This window comes from Bubalus kerabau, chromosome 2 (genome assembly GCF_029407905.1).
Source record: "Bubalus kerabau isolate K-KA32 ecotype Philippines breed swamp buffalo chromosome 2, PCC_UOA_SB_1v2, whole genome shotgun sequence".
Lineage (NCBI taxonomy): Eukaryota > Metazoa > Chordata > Mammalia > Artiodactyla > Bovidae > Bubalus > Bubalus kerabau.
In genome coordinates this window covers 159,583,077-159,607,692 of record NC_073625.1, presented here as the reverse complement: position 1 = coordinate 159,607,692, position 24,616 = coordinate 159,583,077, and the positions used below count along the sequence as shown (strand labels likewise).

At 35.7% G+C, this 24,616-nt stretch overlaps 1 protein-coding gene across 3 annotated transcripts in view; it reads right to left on the bottom strand.

Moving 5' to 3' along the window:
- Positions 1 to 24,616, bottom strand: part of DHX36 (DEAH-box helicase 36) — a 45,971-nt gene that overhangs the window by 2,325 nt on the left and 19,030 nt on the right. For all 3 annotated transcript variants that reach the window (XM_055569279.1, XM_055569281.1, XM_055569280.1), the window contains exons 10-23: positions 22,670 to 22,810; positions 22,124 to 22,226; positions 21,672 to 21,759; positions 18,782 to 18,837; positions 17,034 to 17,098; positions 16,203 to 16,346; positions 13,867 to 13,984; positions 12,833 to 12,931; positions 7,549 to 7,722; positions 7,310 to 7,396; positions 6,285 to 6,368; positions 3,375 to 3,474; positions 3,190 to 3,280; positions 150 to 270 (exon numbers count right to left, since the gene is read on the bottom strand). In XM_055569279.1, the coding sequence (XP_055425254.1) occupies positions 150 to 270; positions 3,190 to 3,280; positions 3,375 to 3,474; positions 6,285 to 6,368; positions 7,310 to 7,396; positions 7,549 to 7,722; positions 12,833 to 12,931; positions 13,867 to 13,984; positions 16,203 to 16,346; positions 17,034 to 17,098; positions 18,782 to 18,837; positions 21,672 to 21,759; positions 22,124 to 22,226; positions 22,670 to 22,810 (1,471 nt within the window). The remainder of the gene's footprint in view (positions 1 to 149; positions 271 to 3,189; positions 3,281 to 3,374; positions 3,475 to 6,284; positions 6,369 to 7,309; positions 7,397 to 7,548; positions 7,723 to 12,832; positions 12,932 to 13,866; positions 13,985 to 16,202; positions 16,347 to 17,033; positions 17,099 to 18,781; positions 18,838 to 21,671; positions 21,760 to 22,123; positions 22,227 to 22,669; positions 22,811 to 24,616) is intronic.

Genomic DNA, 24,616 nt, shown 5'->3' with positions numbered 1-24,616 from the left:
ACCAAACACTGTAAAGCAATTATCCGCCAATAAAAAAAAAAAATTTCTTTAAGAAAACAAGTTTTGTTTGTAATTATGAAAACTAAACAATTTTAAAAACACAGTAAGACTGTTATTCAGATCCATGGCTATTTTATACATTCACTTACACTACTTGTCCTCATCTTCAGGTGATACATAAGCCAGTTGTAGTTAAACTCGGTTTGTTCCACATTAACAGATTTAGGATGAATAGCAACTACTCCATCAGTTTTTGTGTAAACTTTCACCCTTTAAAGAAAGTTAAAATGTAGTTAAAAAAAAAACCACTCTGGAGGACTCCAAACCATCCCAGAATCAAAAGAAACTCCACAGATGAGTTTAGCTTATTTCTGCATTATATATTTCCAAACTTAAATTTAAGGAAAGAGAATTTTTATTTTAATAAGACATGGAAAAGTATCAGATAAATATGAACACTCTAAATCATAAAACAAATCCTCTTATAGGTATAATTACTCAACATATTAGAAAAGTGACAAAATATTCCCTCATTATGTTTATAAATATACCATTAAAAGACAAAGAATGAAATAAATACCTGAGAGAATTCTAAGTGAATCAGACCAAGAGAATAGTCTATACATTTTACTATAAATCATAATACTGATAAACCATGATACTGATACTGCTGCTACTGCTGCTGCTAAGTCGCTTCAGTCGTGTCCGACTCTGTGCAACCCCATAGACAGCAGCCCACCAGGCTCCCCCCGTCCTTGGGATTCTCCAGGCAAGAACACTGGAGTGGGCTGCCATTTCCTTCTTCAATGCATGAAAGTGAAAAGTGAAAGTGAAGTCGCTCAGTCGTGTCGACTCTTCGTGACCCCGAGGACTGATAAACCACCCTCAATTTACGGAATAACTGAAATGATCAATTAAAAAAAAAAAATCCACAGGTTACACACCCAGACAAGTAAAATTAAAAAATGGAGAATTTTGTTTAAAACGTAGTTCTGATTTTTAAAAACCTATTCTAAAATATGTTTTAAATGGCCTCACATTCACTGAACCTCCAGCCCCATTTCAAAACAGGAATACTTGAAATAAACATACACAGCTCCAGTACAGTCTCTCCATTCTTAGGGGGTCTTTCCTTTGATAGTTAAAGATTTCACCTCAATCTGTAGGAGTCTTTAGTTAATATTATTCAACAAGGAGATATGAGATAGTATTGTTATATAATCATTGGTAATTACATTATAAAGGGTTAATCCATTAATCCCTCCTGTTTTTGATGGTATCTTTTTCATGGTTTTAGGGATCCATAAAATCATCAACCATAGTCATAAGCCATTATTTAGAATAAAATCAATTATTTTTCCTCACCACACAGTCAATTTAACCAATGTCATCCTGCAACCCTACATCACTAGAGCCGCAGATTTGGCAAACTTTTTCTATATGGGACCAGAGACAAAGTATTTTATAGGCTTTGGGGGCATTCTGTCACAACTACTCAACTCTGCTAATGTAGCTAGTAAGCAGGCAGAGAATAGGCCTGGCTGTCTTTCAACAAAAATTTACACAAAGATGTTTTTTAGCCAGTATGCCAAAATGTGCTGACCCCTGCACGTTTACAAAACAAAGCATCAATCCAAAGAGAACTATTGATATATTTTTTCATCAAGTCTTCCCAGGATGGCAGAGAGATATACAAAATGTATTTCAAACATTTAAGCTACCTGTAACACGTCACACTACCTGTACATTTTAGGGATATATATGAAGAAGAATTTGAAAAAGTACTGAAGTCAAAAAATACTCAGATCACTTAAAATGTGAATAATCCAATCACAATGATTAACATTCATGTTACCCTATTCTCAGGTACAACATTATAGATTTCTCAACATCTGCATTCTTAACTACTGAGTTCCTTGTTATGGGGGACTGTCTTGTGCATTGTGGAATGCTTAACAGCACCCCTGGCCTCTATGTGCTAGATGCCAGTAACACATACGTCTCCAGTTATAAAACCACAACGTCTGCAGAAATTGTCAACTGTCCCTGGAAAGGAAAGATTACCCATGCTGAGAACCACTGCACTAGAACAATGACTGCACTTTAAGCTACCTCTGAGGTCTATATTTTTTCATGTGTATAGAACAACCAACTCTTTCACCGAACATTAGTTCAAATATTTTATGTCAATATACAATGATTTTTTTTTTACACCTAACAGAAATGCCATACAATAAGGTCTTATAAAACCCTAATTTTCCCACTGCTACTAGACATCTATGTTGCTTACAATATATTTTGCAAAAAACATTTGTAATGACTTCCTTAGAACATATGAAACCACTGGGCCAGTGACTATTTTAATGACTGCTGATACCTAATTCTAAAGTGTCTTCCAAAAGTCTGGCACCAATTCACATCCTACAAGCCATATTTGACTTTGTTTTTCTTTTTTCTTCAATAGAATGAGTTAGCTTACTGGGCAAAAATATGCCTTATTGTTGTCTCCAATTACTATTGAGGCTGACTCTATTTGGACCTATATTTAAAGCTATACTTTATTTCTCATCAAGTCTTCCCAGGATGGCAGAGAGATATACAAAACCCCACAATTTCATCCAAAGAGCTAAAGTACAAGATTATCTGTTTCATAAGAAAGGAAAAAAAATCCTGAAGCATAATCTACTCCAAAGCAAGTTCCACTGAGGCACTGCTTTTTAACAGCTGGCTTACTGTTCTCATATTTATGTGCTTAGTCGTTCAGTTGTGTCCAATTCTTTGTGACCCCCTACACTGTAGCCCACCAGGCTTCTTTGTCCATGGGGATTCTCGAGGCAAGAATACTGGGGTGGGTTTCCATGCCCTCTTCCAGGGATCTTCCCAACCCAGGGATCAAATCCAGGTCTCCTACACTGCAGGATTCTTTACCATCTGAGCCACCAGGGAAGCACATTTACACCGGCATTACTAATATTCTTTGTGAATACTGGGTGACAAAGGAACAGATTTCGGGATGTGCAGTGAGGGACAATGGTATCTACCGTAAACAGTTTGCCTTCCCTTAAATAGCCAAAGTAAAGAATAGGGACCTATTACAAGTAAGAAGAAATGTACAATACAAGCCGTGTTGTAGTAGATGATTTCAAAAGTTTGAGAGAACAAGTAATTATAATAATCTTCAATGCTTACATTTTTCTTTTTTTACCCAAATTTAGCCGGATTTTAGCAACTTTGGGATATAAACCAGCACAGATGACAGCTTTAATTATCTTCTCATTATCTATTCGGGGTGGGAAGGGAGAGGAAAAAAAAAGTAAACTACTGATACAACTGGCAACAGCAGCAAGTTATTTACACTGTATTTCCTGCTGTACCTGAATTTATATTAGATTCTGGATCTTGAGGATTTCTACTGCTTACAAATCCAGCTCCAAGAAGATGCTCAGCAAACTGCCCTTTCATGTTATGCAGCATCTAGGGAGCAATGGTAACAAACAGAACTAGAATACCTTTCACACAAATCTATAGGGGTTATAAAGTGTGCACTCATAAATAAATTTCATGGTGAGCTTTCCCTGCTTTATAAAATACTCTTGCAAAAATGTGATATTTTGCAGCAGGGGATAGTTAACTACAAATTTATAAAAATCTGTTTCTGTCAACAGGGTTTTATTGAAACAAAGCCACACCCACTTGTCTACGTATTATCTTTGGCTGCTTTTGCATTACAATGGCAAAGATGAGCAGCTGCCAGAGAAACCATGTGGATATTAAGTTGAAAATATTTATCATCTGATCTTCTATAGAAAAGGCTTGCCTGCTGTAGGGAGTAACAACTGATGTTTCAGAATTACTTTATTCAGCAAAAAGACTAACTTTCAAAATTGCTCTCCACCCCATATTTTGGGGGGGGAAAAAATACAGAAAAGCATACAGTAAAATAACATTCACATATGTACTGCTAAGTCACTTCAGTCATGTCCGACTCTGTACAACCCCATAGACGGCAGCCCACCAGGCTCCCCCGTCCCTGGGATTCTCCAGGCAAGAACACTGGAGTGGGTTGCCATTTCCTTCTCTAATGCATGAAAGTGCAAAGTGAAAGTGAAGTCGCTCAGTTGTGTCCGACTCTTAGCGACCCCATGGACTGCAGCCTACCAGGCTCCTCTGCCCATGGGATTTTCCAGGCAAGAGTACTGGAGTGGGGTGCCATTGCCTTCTCTGCACATATGTACTACTGAGAACTAACTACCATTACATCCTGGTTCAAAAGCTTAAGGCCTGTTTCTTGTTTTTAAGAAAACGACCATGAGTAAAATAATACATGCTTTGTTATAAAAAGCATTCAAATAATATAGGCAAGTACAAAAGACTTCCCTAATCTCAATATCATCAGAAGTATCATTAAATAAGCAATAATGCAAAAACTCATCAGAATTGGACAAAAATGCCACCTTAACTACGTTAACAGTACAGAAGCTGTTTTAATAAAAGTATTTAATCTTAGTTCAATTTAAGGCAATTAAACAAAACTGAATTAGATGAATGCAACATTTTTATAATCTTAAGAGATATTTAATAAAGCCTTGTGAGCTTAAAACAGATTATGAAATATAGTCATTAAAAAAAAATTTATTTATTTGGCTGTGCCAGGTCTTAGTTGTGGCATGCAGGACCTTGCTGTTGTATCATGTGGGGTCTAGTTCCCTGACCCAGGGTCCCCTGCATTGGGAGCTCAGAGTCTTAACCACTGGACTGCCAGGGAAGTCCCAAGTCATTTTTAAATATGTATCCTTTCCACGAATTGTGTGACTTTAGTTTTCCTACCTAATTTCTCTTACAACTGAATCGCCAGGCCACCTCCTGATTTCTATCACCATTATTTTATATTGTTCAGGACAATACCTTTTTTTCTATATCCATAATTCTCAATACCATTTTGCACTTTTCCATATTTAAATAATTTCAATGTATACTCAGTATGTATTCTCCATTCCTAAATTCTTTTTGAGTCACCTCTTAATAAGCAGCATTTTACTCTCATTAAGTTTTTCAAGGTCAGCTCATGAGTGTCTATTTCAAGTGCTTTCTTGAATGTCTGTCATTTTTCTTTATACTTGAATATCTTGACAGGATATAGTATTCTCAAATAACACTTGGATTTAACTATCTTTTCATACTGTAGTTCACTTCATTTTTTCCTACTCAAGGGACATGTTCTTACATATATCTCTGAATACATATTCAATTACTCCTGGATTTTCTATGAAGAGACACCTGTTACCTTCATGATAGATCAATGCTATCCTCCTGTTTATGAGCTTTTTACTTATTGCTTTATTTTTTTCTTTCATGGCTGCATATACAGGCTGTGATTATCTCAAGCCTTCCTTCTAGGTAATATTTTGTTTTAAAAGATTGCCCATTTTGTTCCTTATGATGCTATGGCCTTCAATTTGTCTTCTTGGCTCAGCAGTCTTTTCATTCCTTTTACTGGTTTATTTTCTTACCTTTTACTAAAACCACATTCTTCAACTGTTCCTAACTATATGAAACAGTTTTATTTTCTGCTGAGATATGCCAGGTTCCCTTCTTTTATCCATTGGCTGTAGAATCTTTCAGAATTGTCATTACCCTTCTTTTAATTCCGTTAATGTTTGGGCAAGTTTAATTAAATATGCTGGATTCTGGATTCTTTACCCCCTTGTAGATCTACTATATGTCCATTACCAGAGTTCATGCCACATAGCTGAAAAGGTGTGGATATTCCTACGCCTGCTGGCTTGAGATCACTTCTCTAGTTCAGTGCAGTGTCTGATGTTGCATTTGCCTTAATTGTTTACTTTCTTCTGTTTCACAAATGTCTCCAATAGTGTTTCTCACTACACTAAGTCAGTTCAGGATAAAAATACCTATCTAAAGTTTAAAAAGAGATACTTGCCCTATTTGAGTTTAAAACAGATTTTAGAAGTATCAGGGAAAATTTTAGAACAAATCCTCAAAATGGCAACTAAAGGATGGGTGCAGAAAGAGTAAAGGAGCTTCCGTGTTTTCTTGCTAAACTCTGGACTTGTTTCTTTTCTTAGCCGTTATTTTATTATGCTTTACATCTTTTTCTTGTGCTACTGCAGCTGATTTAATAGTCTCTTCTATGATTTTGTATGATTCAACTTCACAAGACAAACTCACAATTAACTTTTTGGTATAGAGCTGACTATACAGAATGGATACATATATCCCCTAATATATATATATGAGAATTACTTCAAAACACTCATCATTACCTGCAATGTGTTTGAGGATAGAAAATATTCCCAGCAATAGTCTTTTTCATATCTGAAACCACGTTGTTTAGCTTTTTCCCATCCCTAGGGGGCAAAGAAATAAAGTATTAGTTTTCTCTCCCAAAGTAAAGATTACTTACTAGTTTGTCTTTATTTTAGTAATAATGTTTACCTTCTGATTTTTAATTTTCTCTGTAAAAAAACCCAAATAATTAAAAAAATAACAAACTACAAAAACGTGAACTCCCCATGATCCTAGTCATTAAGAGGTATCCAAAACTGAATTTACAGACCTTTCTTTACACAAATATGAGCAAGTTATAAAGTAATGTATTGTTCATTTACATAAAATAGCACCATTCTGCACATGATGTACTAATCAAAAAGAACACCCTGTTAGACAAATTTCAATGCTATTATATATTTTCACCTTCACAAATATGTTTTGCTTTGCTTTAAGTTAGAAAAGGAAGGACGATGGGGTGAAAAAATACTGAATTAGCTCAAAGGAACAAAAAAAATACATAAACAATCCCATAACAGGAAAATGAGTCTAGAACTACAATAAAAAGATGCTGTCTCCATACCCCAAATTACACTCAAATGTTGCAAAGATGGATGAGGCATGTTTATCCTCAGAAAAGCCTGGCTGTCAGAGAAAACGTCTCTCTTTCTTAAAGAGTATGCATGATTATGATTCTCTATCAAAATGTTAAATCTGAATACAGGCATAGTTTATTAATGAACAGGAAAGAACCTTCTGTCATAAATGTGAATAAGACAAAGATGGAAATAAATAATAGCAAATAATGTTTTAAAATAAATTGTTCACTTGTTCTGTTATCAAAACACAAAGAACAGACTTTTTTCCAAAAGGGAAAATGTAATAATGCACTATCACAAAATTGGAAAGTATATGATTTTTTTCAAATATTCACCTAATTTTAACATTTTCACTAATTTAACTTATTCCTGATAACTATAACATATTTTAAAAATTTAAATTGAAAATATGTCCATTTTACCTTAAATGCATTCACGACAGTCAGGTGGTCACTTTTAGTATCCTTTGCCAATTCCTTTCTTCTTGCATCTGCGACCTTTTCTTTTCCCTTAAAAACAGATGAAGGCAGCTTAAATTGCTCTGATGGTATATAAAGGAGAATGGCATTCTAATAAAAAGTGTATCTAAGCAAATAACTACCCTGTAAAAAAAAAAAAAAAAAGAAAGAAAAACCTAGCTTTTTATTTGTATACTTCTTACCAGCGGAATCACAAAGGGATCTTTGAAGCTGAGACTAGCAGCAATGGTGAGTACCGGGTCTAAGCAACAGAACAGAGCTCCAAAAAGAATCATTTTCCCAATGTGTGGCTCAACTGGTAATCGTGCCAAGTGAACTCCAAGAGGTGTCAATTCTTCTTGTTTATCCAGAGCATTCTATAAAATAAGAGTTTATGTTTAAAACAGACATTGTAAAGCATCATATTTTAGTTTGCTTAAAAAAAAAAAGTGACAGGCCACTCATGTCCAAATGCCTTTATACTGTTCAGCTTTAGTTCTTGTCATCAAAACATTAGTTTTGAGGTCAGCAAAGGTTAGAAACTTATTTAAACAAACAAAAATAAAATTAACTCACAATTCAGCTTTACTATAAATGTTAGAAGAAAAATGAGAAATAATGTATTAGCCAGCATTCAATAAGATAAAGAAAATCACTAAAAGTACAAGAGTTGTTGGGGGCGGGGAACCTAAAAGACAAAACATATACTTGGAGTATATAATGCCCAGCCCATCAATTACAGTACTTTAGGAGACATGAAACCAACAGCAGAGCAAGAGATAAAAGGTTTATCTAGAATCCTCCAAAATGGGGGTGACTTCTGCTCTGATTCCCTAGGTAATGTGATCCAATCATCGTGCTGAGCCAAGCTAGAGAAGTTGCCTGAAGACACTGACAGAAGAATTACAAAATTCTTTTACAAAAGAATTACAAAAATTACAAGTCCAGTAATTGGAGACAGAAGTCTAGAGAGGTGAACAACACTGGAGCATCTTTTCCCAGAGAAGGCAACATAAATCCTCTCTGGAAAAAATTATCACCCCAAGTTCCAAGTTTTTATCCACAAAGATCTCTGTAAATACAACGTCCTGTACACATTCAAAATGACAAAATCTGAACAACAACAAAAAAAGCAAACGATGGAACTCGTATTGCTCTGCCAACCCATTGGTAGTTTGTTACAGGGGTAGGGGAATTAGAGGCACAAACTAATGGACTGTGTAGGACAGACTACAGGGATGTACTGTACAACACGGAACACAGCCAATACTGAGCTCTACTAAAAGTTTATGAAAGAAATTACCTTAATCTTACAAAAACTTTCAGAGACTAGGGAAAAAAAAAAAAAAAACTTTCAAGCTTGTTTTCTGAGTTTAGCATAATCCTGGTACCTGCTTGACAGGGACGTCTAGAGAAAGGGAAGGTAAATCACCTTATACATGAGAAACTTAAAACAATGGCAAATTGAATCACAGCAAGTTAGGTTTCTTTCAGGAATGAGAGTTGGTTTAACATTTGAAAAACTGATGTAATTCAATACATTACAAATTAAACATAAAAAGCAGCATAACTGGATAATCTCATTAGAGGAAGAAAAGATTTGATAAAAACATACATAATAAAATTATCCATGCATAATAAAAATCTAATAAACTAAGAACAGAATCTTCCTTGAGTTTCTACAAAAAAATCTTCAAAGAACATGCTCAATGAATTATTGATAGCTTTTCCTTTGAGAATAAAGAACATAAAAACATATACTATCATATCACTTCTGCACAATATTGTACTAAGGATCCTGGATGACAGCTGGAAATAAATAAAATTCCAATTATTTATAGATGTGATTGTATGCAAAAAAAATCTACATACAGTTATCAGAATAAGTGGGTTTCACAGCATTAATGAAAACAAGGTCAACATTCAAAACCAACTTGATTTCTATATAGCAGACACACAAGAAAATGCAAAATTTTGAAGTTTGAATAAAATCCAAAAATACCACTAATCAAGATATCAATCTCTTAAAGAGTTGTAAGATACACAGAAAATGCTGAAATACCAAGAGATTAAATAACTAAATCAATGGGAAAGAGCATGTTCTTGCTTGGTTAAGACTCAATATTGTAATTAAGACAGTGCAATACCCGCTCAAGAAAAATATACATCAATAGAATAAAGCAGAGCCTACAAATAGACAAACCCATAGACACTTGATCGATGACAACGCTGCAGAACAAAGAGAAGGAAAAGGATAAACTTTTTTCTAACAGTTTCAGTCAACTGTTCCACATATCTAAAAACTGATTCTTACCTCACCTACACACACAGACATACACACATCAATTGCACATGGATTATATTTCTAAGTGTGAAGAAGAAAAACTGAAAACAGTATTATCACCATGACTCCAGGGTAGATAAAGACTCATGAAAGGATAAAAAGCAGTAACAATAAAGAAAAAACTGATATATATTTCACATTAAAACTGGGAATTTGTTCACACAAAAAAAAGTATAAAGTGATAAGGTAAAAATACAAACATATGCAATATACAACTGACAAAAGGCTCAGATCAATAGTATACAAAAAGTATATATAATGACCTCCTATGACATAACACAAAAACTGGCACTAGAAATTTACAAATGAGACTATCCAAATGGGCTGGAAGTATGAAATGCTGCATACAAATTCAATGGCACTCACTGTAATGCAAATTAAAACTATTCAACTACAACATACCTATCAACATGCTTACAATAAAAGACTATAGGTTGGTGATGCTATAGAGCAATGAGAATACCAACCTACCACTGGCCCTGGTAGGCATGTAAGTAGTCTGACAACTTTGGAAAATGGTTGGGCATTACCTACTGAATTCACTCCTACACGTATACCTATGAGAAACACTTAAACATGTACACTAAGAAACAATAAATACTGAAGAATATTCATACCAGCGTATGTAACTGCTTCAAATTGGAAATAAGCAAAATGCCTTTGGGGCTTCCCAGGTGAAAGTGTGAGTGTTAGTCGCTCAGTTGTGTTGGACTCTTTTGCAACCCCATGGGCCCCATCAGGCTCCTCTATAGAATCCTCCAGTAAAGAATATTGGAGTGGGTAGCCATTCCTTTCTCCAAGAGATCTTCCCAACCCAGGGATCAGACCTGGGTTTCCTGCATTGAAAGCAGATTCTTTACCATTTGAGCCACCAGAAGCCCCAGGTGGCTAAGTGGTGAAGAATCTTATGCAGGAGATGCAGGTTCAGTCCCCTGGAGAAGGGAAATGGCAAGCCACTCCAGTACTCCTTCCTGGGAAAAGCCAGGGACAGAGGAGCCTGGTGGGCTGCAGTCCATGGGGTCACAAAAGTGGCGGACACAACTTATCGATTAAACAACAACCAAAAATACCTTTCAGTAGCCATATAAAGAAATGAAAACGAATGAACTATACACAACTAAAAGCAGCAATGCACATGAATTTCACAATGTTTACTGAAAGAATTCAGAACCCCATTCTTCCAAAATTCCCAACATCCCATGTGGATTTCTGTAAAGTTTATAAAGGATCAAATTAAATCGAGCTCTTTATAGAGATGTATTCTGGTTGGTAAAATCATCAAGAGAAGCAAGAGACTACCATTAGTCATTATAGATGTTATTTTTGAGACTCAGGGAGTGATGGGAGAGGGTAGGCCATGGCCTTTTAGTATCCCAGAGATGTTCTTAACTTCTTGACATGATTAAAAATAAGTGTTCACTTTGTAATAAATCATTAAGTTGAATGCTTTGTTTTGCTCTTTTATCCTGGATGGGCAATCTGTATTGCATAATAAAAAAGTTTTTTCAAAATGCAGGCTTCAGACCCTACTGTTGGCAAGGATGTCCCAGGCCTTTTCACAATTTTGTTGCTTGCAAATGGCTCAGTCAAGACTGGTTCTTAAATTCACTCAGGAGAAAGGAAGTCACCCCACTCTGGCTTCAGACTCCAGCTGTCCTCCAGTCATCTGTCTCTACCACAAGTAAGTTGATTCTCTGATACCACCTAGCTCTCTATTGCTATGTTCTATTAGAGAAAAATCCAGAGGGGAAGACTTTTAAATTTTAAAGTCAGTAAAACCATACTGTTCCCTAATATCAGCAACCTCACTAAATCTAACCCCAATTCAAACAAAAATGGTCAGATCAGTTACAATACTTTTCATTTAAACAACTTAATACTCACATTACAAGCTTATTTCAATGTTTTCATAGGGACCAAATTCTCAACACTATCTACATAGATGGCTTAAAAAAATATATTTTTAAATATGTAAAATACACCCATCAGCCCTCTAACCCACCACTAATCAACAGAACTTGCAGCACTGATGGAATGTAATTTCTGCACTGTTCATGCAGTAACCACTAGCCGCATGTGTCTATTCAACTTCTAAAATGTGTGAGTATGACCATGATACTGAATTTGTAATTTAATTCAAAACTTAAATAGTCACCTGTGGCTAGTGGATACTGAGTTGGACAGCACAGTTCTGTTCTTTCTCTCTACTTTGGGCACGAACTTGCAGCCAGTCGTGTGTGGCTTCTCAAAGTGGTATTGTATAGGGATGGCTACCAACTAAGTGGGCACCTAAGACGATGAAGGCAATGGCACCCCACTCCAGTACTCTTGCCTGGAAAATCCCATGGATGGAGGAGCCTGGTAGGCTGCAGTCCATGGGGTCGCTGAGAGTCGGACACGACTGAGTGACTTCACTTTCACTTTTCACTTTCATGCATTGGAGAAGGAAATGGCAACCCACTCCAGTGTTCTTGCCTGGAGAATCCCAGGGACGGGGGAGCCTGGTGGGCTGCCGTCTATGGGGTCACACAGAGTCGGACACAACTGAAGTGACTTAGCAGCAGCAAGACAATGAAACCTGTTTCTCAAAACACTGACTTCATAAAATAAACTAAGGGAAAAAGCTGTTAAGAAAATGATAGGTAGCGGGATATAGTCTGGGAAAAAGTCACCTGCTAGTATTCCTTCAAAAACAGAAAAGCTGCCTTTATAAGATGTCCATACTGTCATTAAGTTGCTTAGATTTGACAAAGCTATAAAAACACTATGAAAATCAGAAAGAATACCGAAACCAAATTCCTTTCAAGAATACAAGTGAAGAGGATCAAAACAAGAAACTGAAAGATTCAAAAGTTCTAAAAGATCGAAATGGAAAGATTTCAAAATTATATGTAATTTTAAGTCATGCCTACCATGAAAAAACTTGTGTGGAAAGAGCCCAATATGATAAGTAAATCACAACAGTATCATTTTATAACTTATTTCATACTTAAAGCTGAACAGCCAAATAGGGAATCAATTTGGTCCTGCACACTCATTGGCCTACTTTGCAATAATTAAGAGTAAATTTTATAATTAGCTTGCTTTACTTAAACACTGTAAATCTAAGTTAGATTTTAAAACAAACAAACAAACAAATTTACCAGTTCCATCAGGTGTTTTATGGAGAGCAACACTGCTTCATTCGATGGTGGATCCATTAGCCTACTAAGAAAGTGAGCAATTCCACCTAGTCTTAAAATCTGGGGAGAGACAAATATAATTAAACATGTCATATATGGATATAGAGTTTAGTCATCCCCATGTCACTCAATCAAATAAAGCAAAGCTATACACGATTTTCCAATTAGTTATTTCACCAGAATAAGTTAAAATTATGTTTGTGATTCTAAATGTTTAAAGGCCAACATACCACTTTCAACATCCACTAACTTTATTAATGAGAAAAGTAGCTGGTTAAAATCTCAACAAGTTGATTACCGATTATCTTCAATATAAGGTGGCTAATTTTATCAAATATATGATGCTAAAAAAAAAGGTAAGTAGTTTATAATGAGGGAATCTTAAGATGTAGTGACAATAGCTAAGATTTACTGAACACTTCCCATGTGCCAGGCACTGTTCTAAGAATTTTATGAAGTTAAATAACTTGCCCAATATAAAAGAACTAGCTTGCCACAGGACTTGGGATTCAATCCCAGATAGTCTGGCTCTAGAGCAGTATGTAATTAAAAGCTGTTTAATATACACGTGACAGAAGCTTAAAAACAGTTCACAGTTTATCGATTTTGAACAGCACAAGTTCATGTCTATGCAGATTTTTTTTCTAAAAAATATAGTCCTTGCATTTTCGTTTTACAGACCTTTAAATTAACTAAGTGCAGGGCAAAGTTTGTGTTCAATCAGCAAACACAACATGTAGAATCAACAGAACTAGGGTCTGACTCCAGATTCTAACCAAGCTGTTTCAATGACCCACCCTTCGGTGAGTCATTTTCTGAGGCAGAGAAGGGATACCTGGCAAGTCTAACCCTCAGGCTGCTCAGGGGTCAAACTATACTAACACAAAAACAAATGGTGGTCTAAATTCTTTCTGGCAGATTAACATATTACTTTCCTCTATAAAACATGCTGAAAACCAGAACCTTATTTACTTTAATTCTCCCACTTAATTTACCTTTATCTGTAAACAAAGTTCTTCCAAAGGCGTTCTTAAAATTTCTGGCAGTTGATAGTCATCTAGAAGGCTTGCTCTAAGACTGTTATATAGATGATAGCAATGACCAGGTTGAACTCTTTAAAAAGAAAAAAAACCAACAACAAGGAGGGGGGTGGGCAGGTAAGTATTATCAGTGACTTTTTAGAATTCCAGAGAAAAGAAAAGGCAGGGAAAGCAGTTAATATCTATTTCTTACAAGCCACATCATAACTAATTTACTTGTTACTTCACTGTTATTCATATATTCCTTTTCCTCATCTTTTCTGAATAAGCTTAAATCCACTAATCCTAAGTCCTAGTTCTAAAAAAGACAAGCTTCCCTCCTCCTACCAATAATTTGGTTACCTGTTTCTTACAGACTCCAGACTGGCTGACACAAAATCAGCAGTATACATAGATTAATGTCTTTGGGCCTTGTGAGCACTTTATGTAACAAATCCTGGTATTATGTTAACCTATTATTATTTTAAAAGCTCTTAGGTATGTGCTATCTAGTGAGCTCTCAGAGAGATGTTGTAAACAATTTTTTCCCTTATTTGCATCTACTGATCTGAATGATGGGCTTATCTGGTGGCTCAGAGAACCCATTACCTATCTATAGGATCTCCACCAAGGACCACATAAACAGTTTGCACTAGCCTTCAAAATAATTATCAATCTTAATTAGCTTTGCTAAAGGAAATTTGTATCACAGAGCCCACAGGGGACTATTTTCCTTTTGAATTAAAATACTATATATATATAAAAGCTGAATCACTGTGTGGTACAGCAGAAACTAAAGCAACATTGTAAACCAACTATGCTTCAATTAAAAACATCAACAAAAACACTGCAATTCCACAATTAACTTTCACCAGGTTAGTGGGGATGAAGAATTCTATAATATGCAATACTTTACATTTAGTGACTGGTCTGCATGGGGAAACCTCAATCTTGCTAGGCTCCCAATCAAATTATCCCCTCAATAGAGTAGAAGGTACACTTCTTGGACTAAGCCAGGACTATGACTCAAGAGCACCAACTGCATAATCCAATAAACCACCTGAAGTCAAGCTATACTGGAAATATCTGCAAACATTATAATGAGTGACAACTTTAAATATATAGTATAAATAAACTTATTAAAAGGCTGATAAATGGTCTGTCAAAAAAAATTTTTTTTTAACTCTTCTCTCCGTACTTAAGCCAGTATCTGAAAATTAAGGGAAATCTTGTTTATCCTACATGTAAGAGGTAAAATAAAAACTCTTCAAACTCCAGACATGATTCTATCACTCGTATGAGTTAGGGTGTAAAATATTCTGAAGTATGCATTAAAACAAGTAATAAGTGCAATTATTTGTGTTACAGGCAAATCTTTCCTCTGATCGTTAAAACAGAGGTACTGGACTTCCCTGGTGGTACGGTGAATAAGAATCTGCCTACCAATGCAGAGGATAGAAGTTCGATCCCTGGGTCGAAGAAGATCCCACATGCTGCAGAACAACTGAGCCCGTGCACCACAAGTACTGAGATTGCACTCTAGAGCCCACATGCCACAATTTCTGAATCCCGTGCGCCTAGAGCTTGTGCACCCCAACAAGAGCAACCATCACCATGAGAAGCACATGCACTTCAGGGAAGAGTAGCTCTTGCTCACCACAAAAAACACCACAGGCAACCAAAAAAACAAAAAAAGGGTATTTTTATTTCTCATGCTATCACATAAGTGGGAAAAAGTATTTTCCTTGGTAACTCATAGTGAAAAACCAGTACAGCTGGTGAAGTATAATGATTAGGAGCCCAGGCTGTGGAACCAAACCACCTAAATTCAAATTCCTGGCTCTGCTACTTGTAATGCTGTGTGACTTTGGAGAGATGACTTTAGATGACTTTATTTCTCTATACCTTAGTTTCTTTACCCTCAAAATAGAGATAATAACCTACTTCACAGCACTGTGGGAAGATTAAGCAAGTTAATGTGTGTAAGTCTCTAGAGGATGATCTGACATTCAAGTATTATTAATAGCAATCATTATTAGTAATATGTTTTTTAAAAAAGAAACACAATCACAGATAATATAGCTAATAAGAATATTAACCAGAATGAGGAATTAGAGGTAGAAAAATCATAAAATAAAAAATCTGACAGATACTTTTTCCAAAACAACTATGATTAAAACGACTCTCCCATCTGCTGGGGAGTAAAAACATGCTGCAGTAAGTTTTTAAAAAGATGAAAGGGAACTTTCTTAAGTAAATTTGGTAACAAAATTTTTGGTGTTTTTGTAAAGACTTCAAAGGTCGGATCTTACCTTCCAGCTCTACCTTTCCTCTGTTTAGCGTTGGCTTTACTAACCCACTCAGCAGACATTGTACTGATGTTGTTCTGTGTGTCAAAGTGCGTCTCCTTTATTTTTCCTCCATCTATTACATAAACTACATCATCAATGGTAATGCTGTTTGGAAAACAAATACATAAAAATTGTTAAAAACACATCTAAAGCATATTAGCCTATAACAGATCTACAGACAGGGATCTTAAAACACTTTTTATTGAATCAACTTGATTTCAGTAGTTTAGGATTTTCACCATTCTTCCACATTTACAAGTGGGGACCAGACACCGCATCACAGGCAGCATCAGCAGCTTCAGCGGCAGCACAGTGCCCTTTCTACAGATCACGTGCACAATTCTTATCTGCCCTCAGTCAAATGTCACAGCTTGCCTGAGGACTTCTGTAACTAGCTCTGTGAGCCCTCCAGTGCCATGAATTAACACCAGCTTCTGCAGAACAATCTGTTGCAATGACTGTACTGGTATATTAGTATCTCCAATGGAATAATTTTAAAGAGTATATATAACTGATTACCAAACAATCTATCAATTCTACTCCCAACCAGAAGTACTGACCTCAGTCCCCATGCTTCTTTAGGGAAGCTTTAAAACAATCACTTAAAAGCCTATTTCTGAAGAGGCTAAAACAAAACAAAACAAAACAACCCATGTTTACTGCAACTAAATTCAAATAGATTTAAAGAAATTACAAAGTATTTTGTAGAAAAAAGATTAAGGTATGTTAACTGTTATAGTGCTCAAAACAAATGTAATCATTAGTAGTTGGTAATTAAAAAACAATTTTTACCTAGTCTCTGCAATGTTGGTAGCAATAACTATTTTCCGAACACCAGGAGGAGTTCTTTTAAACACCTGCAAGAATACATACATCAAAATCCCAAGAGTGAATTTCTGATATCCAGTCTTACAATTAAAGTAATTACTTCAAGTACTGTTCACTTTTAGCAATTTTGTGTTCATTCACTGACATATGCATCTAATATTTATAGATATAGTCATATCTTATACATCATCTTCAATATCACAAAATTCCCTTATGGTAAACCAAATCTCCCTTAGATATCAAAACCCTATCACAAATAAAGATTTCAAATGAAAGGTTATAATTTAAAGATTATTTTAATTTATAGATATTTAAGTGGTATACAAAATTATTAATATTTAAATATTGTAACTTAAAAAAAATTTTTTTTAAATGCTGCAGAATGCAAACGTTTACTGTGCTGTCAAATTTTTTTAAGGGAAAGGGACAGAAATGTAAAGAATTATGAATTACTTAAAAACTATACAGATAAAAACAGGGCTTCCCAGGTGGCTCAGTGGTAAAGAATCTACCTGCCAATGGGGGAATACACAAGAGATGCAGGGCTTGATCCCTGGGTCGGGAATAGAAAATGACAACCCACTCCAGTGTTCTTGTCTGGAAAATTCCATGGACAGAGGAACCTGGTGGACTACAGTCCACAGGGTTGCAAAGAGTCAGTCACAACTGATTAACTGAGCATGTACAGACATACAGATGACACCAATCAACAAGGCACATGCCCAATCATCAGAATGCATGCCAGCTAGCTGTACCACTGTATACCAGCTACTGAGACTGAAATGGACTTAAAAAGATCCCCTTCAAATAATAAATCCTACGTCATGATGGTGGACACCACTTGGCTGAAAAGCAAAAAAAAAAAAAAAAAAATCATAAACTTGTCTCATTTATAAAAATGGTAATAAGAGAAAATGTTGTTTGCCAGTCTAGTCACATATCCTCTAGCAAAGGAATCAATATTTTATGGTCACGGCATGAGCGATGGAAGTACTTCCACACCAGATACTCTTTTGTTCAATCTTTGGGATCAAGAGCTCTGTCTTTCCTCTTCTCTTCCCTCAGACATGCACACTGTACCTAATCCAGCTAGCTGAGCCTTACTCAGAACTATCATACCAGCAGAGATAGTAAAAAGCACTCAATTAAAAATATGTATATTATTTCTTACAGAGTGGAAAAAATGGATCCATTTCATTCTACCAGGGCCTGCAAACAGTAGAAAATTACCTTTCCTTTGGGAATGCACTGTTCATTCTAACTAGAGATCCCTGAATCTGACAGTCAAAACATCCAAAACCATAATTAATAATACATCACTGAAATCTCATGCCTATAAATGTACTAATTCTGTTAAATCAAAATCTCAGTATCAAACTGTGTATGTCATAGATTATTCATTGCTAGGTTGAATATTTTTATTGGCTTTCACATATCTTTTCATTTTATTCAGGAAACCCAAACAAGCTATTGATAAAAGCAACCTTTAAATGTTTCCCTAATGCTGATGAAACTAATGTGATTCATGGATTACCCTCTCTTATCCAAATTTTTGTGCAGTCATTCACTGAAGACTCATTTGCAAAGGTTCTCAAAGAAGTATTTTTTGTATGGATTACTATTTTAAAATGTGCTTTCAAAAATAAAACAAAACATACAATAAGCAGTCCTTAAAGCTTGCCTCAGTTTGAAAGATAAATTCAACAACATACCTGTGTCTGGTTAACTGTAGGCATCAGAGAATGTAAAGGTATAATAATAAACTTGTCTGAAAATTAAGAAGAAAATTAAACTTTAAGATAAACAGCTGCAGAAAATTCCATAAAAAATACACGGTAATTCTTAATTTATATTCCTATGTACAATCAGACCAAGTATATACATTTTATATACTTGTTAATATTTTTTCTGCAAATTCTAAATTCTTATACAATGCTGAAAAGTTGGTAGCAACCTTTTCAAATTATATTACAAAAAATACAAAACAAAACATTAACTCCATTCCCACCACTAACTAAAGATCAAAGGATTTTATTTAATATGGATGAATATGTTTGTAGACTTTGGGTAATCCTACTTTAATCAGAGAAAATTTTAAAGTTTAAAGCAAATTACTTATTAAATTTCCATGTCCACTTAAAAATAATGAAATAGCACTGGTAAAACGTAATACATTCCAAAAGTCGCCCACATTAAAAAAAATAATTTTGTTAGAAATATAGGAAGTTTTAGGGTTCAAAATCAAGTTGCTCAAACCCATTCATGATTATCAGTCAACAGACAGTTTGATGTAGTACTGTAATGGGAAGTAGAGACAGTGTTACAGAAGCAAGGGTAAATTTCAGCCAGATATAGCTACCAAAGTGTAACCTAACTTAAATCTCTGGCAAGAATGTCCAGAAGACATTCCTGTATTGTAGTTGTATTTTCCAAGAAAAAGATCTGCTGTTATTCAGGAGATACAGTGCTTTCCACAGCCTTTATGACCCTTCTAAACTGTAAAAAGCTGTCAAATAGTGCTTGACAAAGAATACCTTCAATTACTTATCTCTGTGACACAGTATGAAATACACCCACTTTAACTTAACTTGAATTGAATCAAGCCTTCAGATATAACTTCCAGCTGGCAGGAAAACAGGATTAAGAGATGATCAAATGAAATGATACTATAAAGATTTAGACATCTCCAGAAAGTAGAACCTAGTCTTTTCCACCATGGGGAAAGAAAAGGGAAGATGGGAGTACCGTTCTAAAACTAAATGATTTATCAGTCTGACTTCTTCTACAGTCTGAGCAAGCTAGTTGTGAAAGATACTTTGGGGGAAAAAATGGGAAAATCTGATTATGGATTGGATTATCAGATGATGATAAAGATTGAAAGTGAAAAGTGAAAGTGAAGTAGTTCAGTTGTGTCCAACTCTTTGCAACCCCATGGACTGTAGCCTACCAGGCTCCTCTGTCCATGGGATTTTCCAGGCAATAGTACTGGAGTGGATTGCCATTTCCTTCTCCAGGGGATCTTCCCGACCCAGGGATCGAACCCAGGTCTCCCGCATTGTAGACAGGCACTTTACCCTCTGAGCCACCAGGGAAGTCAAAACAATGATAAAGATTAGGAATGTTTAATTTTTGAAAGATTTTCTTTAAAAGAAATTAAGCTGGTGGTTATACTTTGGCCACCTGATGCGAAGAACTGACTCACTAGAAAAGACACTGATGCTGGGAAAGATTGAAGGCAGGAGAAGGGGATGACAGAGGATGAGATGGTTGGATGGCATCACCGGCTCGATGGACATGAGTTTGAGCAAGCTCCAGGTGTTTGGACAGGGAAGCCTGGCACGCTGCAGTCCATGGGGTTCCAAAGAGTAAGACACGACTCAGAGACTGAACTGAAGCTGGTGGTAGAACTATAAATTAATACTTCCATCCCTGAGTATAATTAAATCAGAAATCAGAAAGACAATGAATTATATCCTTTCCCTACTTCCTCCAAAATGATCTCCCCATTTTTCTTGAAAAATACATACACACTCACATTTTTAAAACTAAAAGTAGATCATATAATAGAGTTTATGATGGGGGAAGGAAAGGCCAAAGTTGCCAGAGAAGTATTTCTGTTTTAAAAAAAAATATATAGTTGCATAGTTTAATCACGACCTATAGTTGTATATAGTTGTTTTAAAAATATATATATAGTTGTATAGTTTAATCACGACTTTTTCTATACACAAGTTACCAATGATGAGGAAAGTAATATTTCATTATAGAGAAGTCATAGTAATCAGACAAAATATTTTTGCAGTGAGAGAATAGAAAATTAATTATAGTGAACGATTTGAGGGCATTGCCATGATGGGATTTTAAAAGTATTTTAGCCAATAAAATTAGATCAAAATATTTTTCAGTGTTTTAAAAAAATGAAATGTATCAAAGCACTTTAACAGAGTAAGGCTAGGAAGTATATTCAGAACTACTTAAAATACTAAATGGAATTTGCTTTGATTTTACTAAAGTTAACACTGACTCCAAAAAAAGCTATAATTTCACAGGAGAAAAATGTTCCAATGCATTTCTCTAAAACATAAGAGGTTGTATCTTCCAAAACATCCTATTAAACAATCAGATCATCTGAGAATTTTTTTTTTTTAAACTTCAGATGTTCAGGTCACATTCTAACATTTGGCAGGTCACATTCTAATATCTGGCATGAGGGTGCAATCTGGGTCTGCATTTTTAAAGAAGTGCCATGAGTGACTGTTGTAGAGTTAGAGCTGAGAAATTCTGGCTTAAGAGGATAAATTCAAACTTCTTTTCTGCCCAACTAAATGCAGAAGTGAGTGAAGAAACAAAAACCTCAAATGCCAAAGACTCGATTTTATTGGGCAAATTAGGCAGAGAGGGGAAACAGTCTCACCATAAAACTAAATAAGGAACTTCACTACGTATCTACCCTCTTCATCTCTGACCCAGAACTTTAGGGCAAAAAAAAAAATCCAACTTTTGAAAAAACTCAACTTGGACTCAAATGAAAGAAAATAACCAGGCTACACATAACTCAAGTACCATTCTTAGAATGGCAATAAAAATACATTTCTAAAATACCTGATTTAAACATCACTTGTGACATCAAGAGATCGTGTAAAGTGCTGATGTTGTCCCAGCCTGGTAGAAAGACCAATATTGCACCATCCTATGCAGAAGGGAAATAACTGTTATAAAGAATCACATAACAAAATAAGAGTATAATTCTGTGCACAATTAAGTCTTCGTTAAAATTACATTAGCTCAAGATAACTTTTAGTTACTAATTATAACTAAAGAGTTTGCTTTTTAAAAATAGGATTTATAATCCAGACATTGCGTTTGTTGAGTCTTTTCTTCAAACAGGTCAAATTGCTAAATCATTTGGTATTTTGAAATTCTTGCTCCTGGTATCAAAAGCTGTTTCTTCCATAGATTATTTTTTTTTAAAGCATTTAAGAAAAAATTTTTTCAAGTCCTTGATATGAAATTGAAATGTTCACTTTTGAAAATTAAAGAAAAACAAAACTAACCTCTTCTTCCAAAACAATGTATCGAATAAGGGCAGCAATCAAATTCAGATCAACTTTTTCATCATCCATCATTTCTACAACATCTACAGTGCCTGCAGAATACCTATCAAGTCAAATATAAAGTCATGAAATACTTGACAGTTTCCTGACATTAAGTTACTTATAAAATTTTAAAATTAACTCAATCTGCAAATGCGAAAACATAATAAATAAAAAGAAATATTGGGATTATGATAGTGTTTACAAGTCAAATCAGTAGAGTATCCAGCTAGAATATGAGACTCGAAATGTTATCTTCAGGGCTTCTCTGGTAGCTCAGCAGTAAAGAATCCGCCTGACAATGTAGATGACACTCCAGTATTCTTGCCTGGGAAACCCCAAGGACAGAGAGGCCTAGCAGGCTACATTTAGTGACTAAATAACAAAAGAGCTGGATACCACTGAGTGACTAAACAACAATGCTACCCTTAAATATGTACAAAGTCAAGACAAACCTGCATCTTGTTTAGCCACTATGTTCTCACTTTCAAACAAAAACGGACTTACCTTTGTCTCAATTCCCTTAGATAACCTGGCCAGCGTTCTTTATAGATTGCTTCTTTTTCTTCTTTTTCTTGTCTATTCACATGCCCTTGCATGAAACCTTTCTTAAACTGGGATCTGTGTTCTTTTTGTTCTGGAACATATCTAAAATAAAAATACTCTTAAATAGCTTCACTTTGTTTAAAATTGGTTTTCACTAATATCTCTGACTTTTTAGGATTTAAAAAAATTTTAAAGAACATCTTCACTATACTTTCTAGTAAATACTAGTTAAATTTATCTACAAATATGAACACATAACATTTTAGATTAAAATCATTCTTTATGAAAGTATAAAAGCTCTAGATAATCTTCAGCAATAAAAATTTAAATGGTACAGTAACTACCATCTTTAAGTTTGAATTTACTTTTGTATCAAAAGTTAACATTAATATAGGTTCAAAGTAATAGTTAACAATTGCCTAGAAGACTCAGATTTTGAATATAAGAGGTTTCTAAACCTGAGCACAAATAATTCCCTATGGAGTTTGTAAAACAGATTCCTCAATCCTATACCTTGTGATTTGAATACAGTAGGTCTGGCTGGGGTCTGCTCATCCAGCAATTTTATTTAGTGCCCCAGGAGATTCAGTGTATTTATAACGGTCTGTAGATCCATAGACTCATGCTTGATAACTACTTAGTTCTGCTAGGTCTTACAGACAAAGACAATGGCAGAACCAGAATCAGCATTCAGATGTCTTACAAGTCAACCCAGTGCTATGCTTTGACTTCACCATGCTGCAGTGCACGTCACCTACCATAAGTGAGTTGTGAGAGGCATGGGAGTGGAGAGAGACAAAGAAAAATAAACCTATACTTTAACCCCAAAGCCCCTCGGAGTTGACCTAGATGAGAGCATCTAGACAGAATGGGGGGTGTGAAGCATGGGCTTTGTGAGTCAGACAGAATGGGACTGATGTCCGTGCTCTGCCACTGACTAGTTATGTGACCTTGGAAAAGGTATAAGCCTCTGGCTTTTAGTTTTCTTATTTGAGAGATTAATACTCTTTTAACAGTACTGACATGAGAATGAAAAAGAAGTGATAAAGCATGGTGCCTGACATATAGCAGACACCCCAAAGAATTCATCAATCCCCTTCCCTATTCAGTACCTGTGACCCAGGACTCCCCTAAGTCTTCAATACATATAGAGGCACCACCGTGAGGTAGGGCAACCTGAGACAGAAATTAATCTAGTCAGCAGGATGGACCCACAGCTGGCTCCCTTCCCAGCAATTACAGGATCAGAGGTAACCTTTAGCCCCCCCTCCCCAAGTACCCAATCACAACCCTCCATAATATCTCACCTATTTTCTTTCCTACTTGCCTGCAGAACAGCTCTTCCTATGGAAAAGGAATAGCTGGGGCCTCTGCAGAAAACTTCTATCCAATGACCACCCTACTTCACCTCCCCTCTTGCACTGGCTACAGAACAAGTGCACAGATACCATCTGTTGCTTCAAGAGACTCCCCTTAACTACAATTCCGTGTACATGCACTGCCTTCTGGAGACCTTAAGAAGCAATTCATCTTTATGTTATGCTAGATTACTGGTCCCTGAATCTTTGTTCTGCTGTCAGGTTGTTGCTTGTTTTTACCTCAGAAAACAACTGGTTAATGTGCTATGGTAAGAAACGGGGCCACGTGGTTGAAAGTGGAACTGAGGAGGGAGAGCATAAAAATTTATGAGCATTGATGATATAACCAGAGCATGGAAGACCAACATGCACTCTTTCACTTTAACATGTTCCTCCCTGACACACACTTCCCTCCTTGCCCTGCCGACCTCACTGCTTTCCTGACTTGTCCACGCTATCCCTGCCTTACACACTCTTCACTTCCCCCAACAGTAACTAAAGAACTGTTAAGTCACTCTGTATCCTGTCCCACCTTCCTCCATGAAAACCC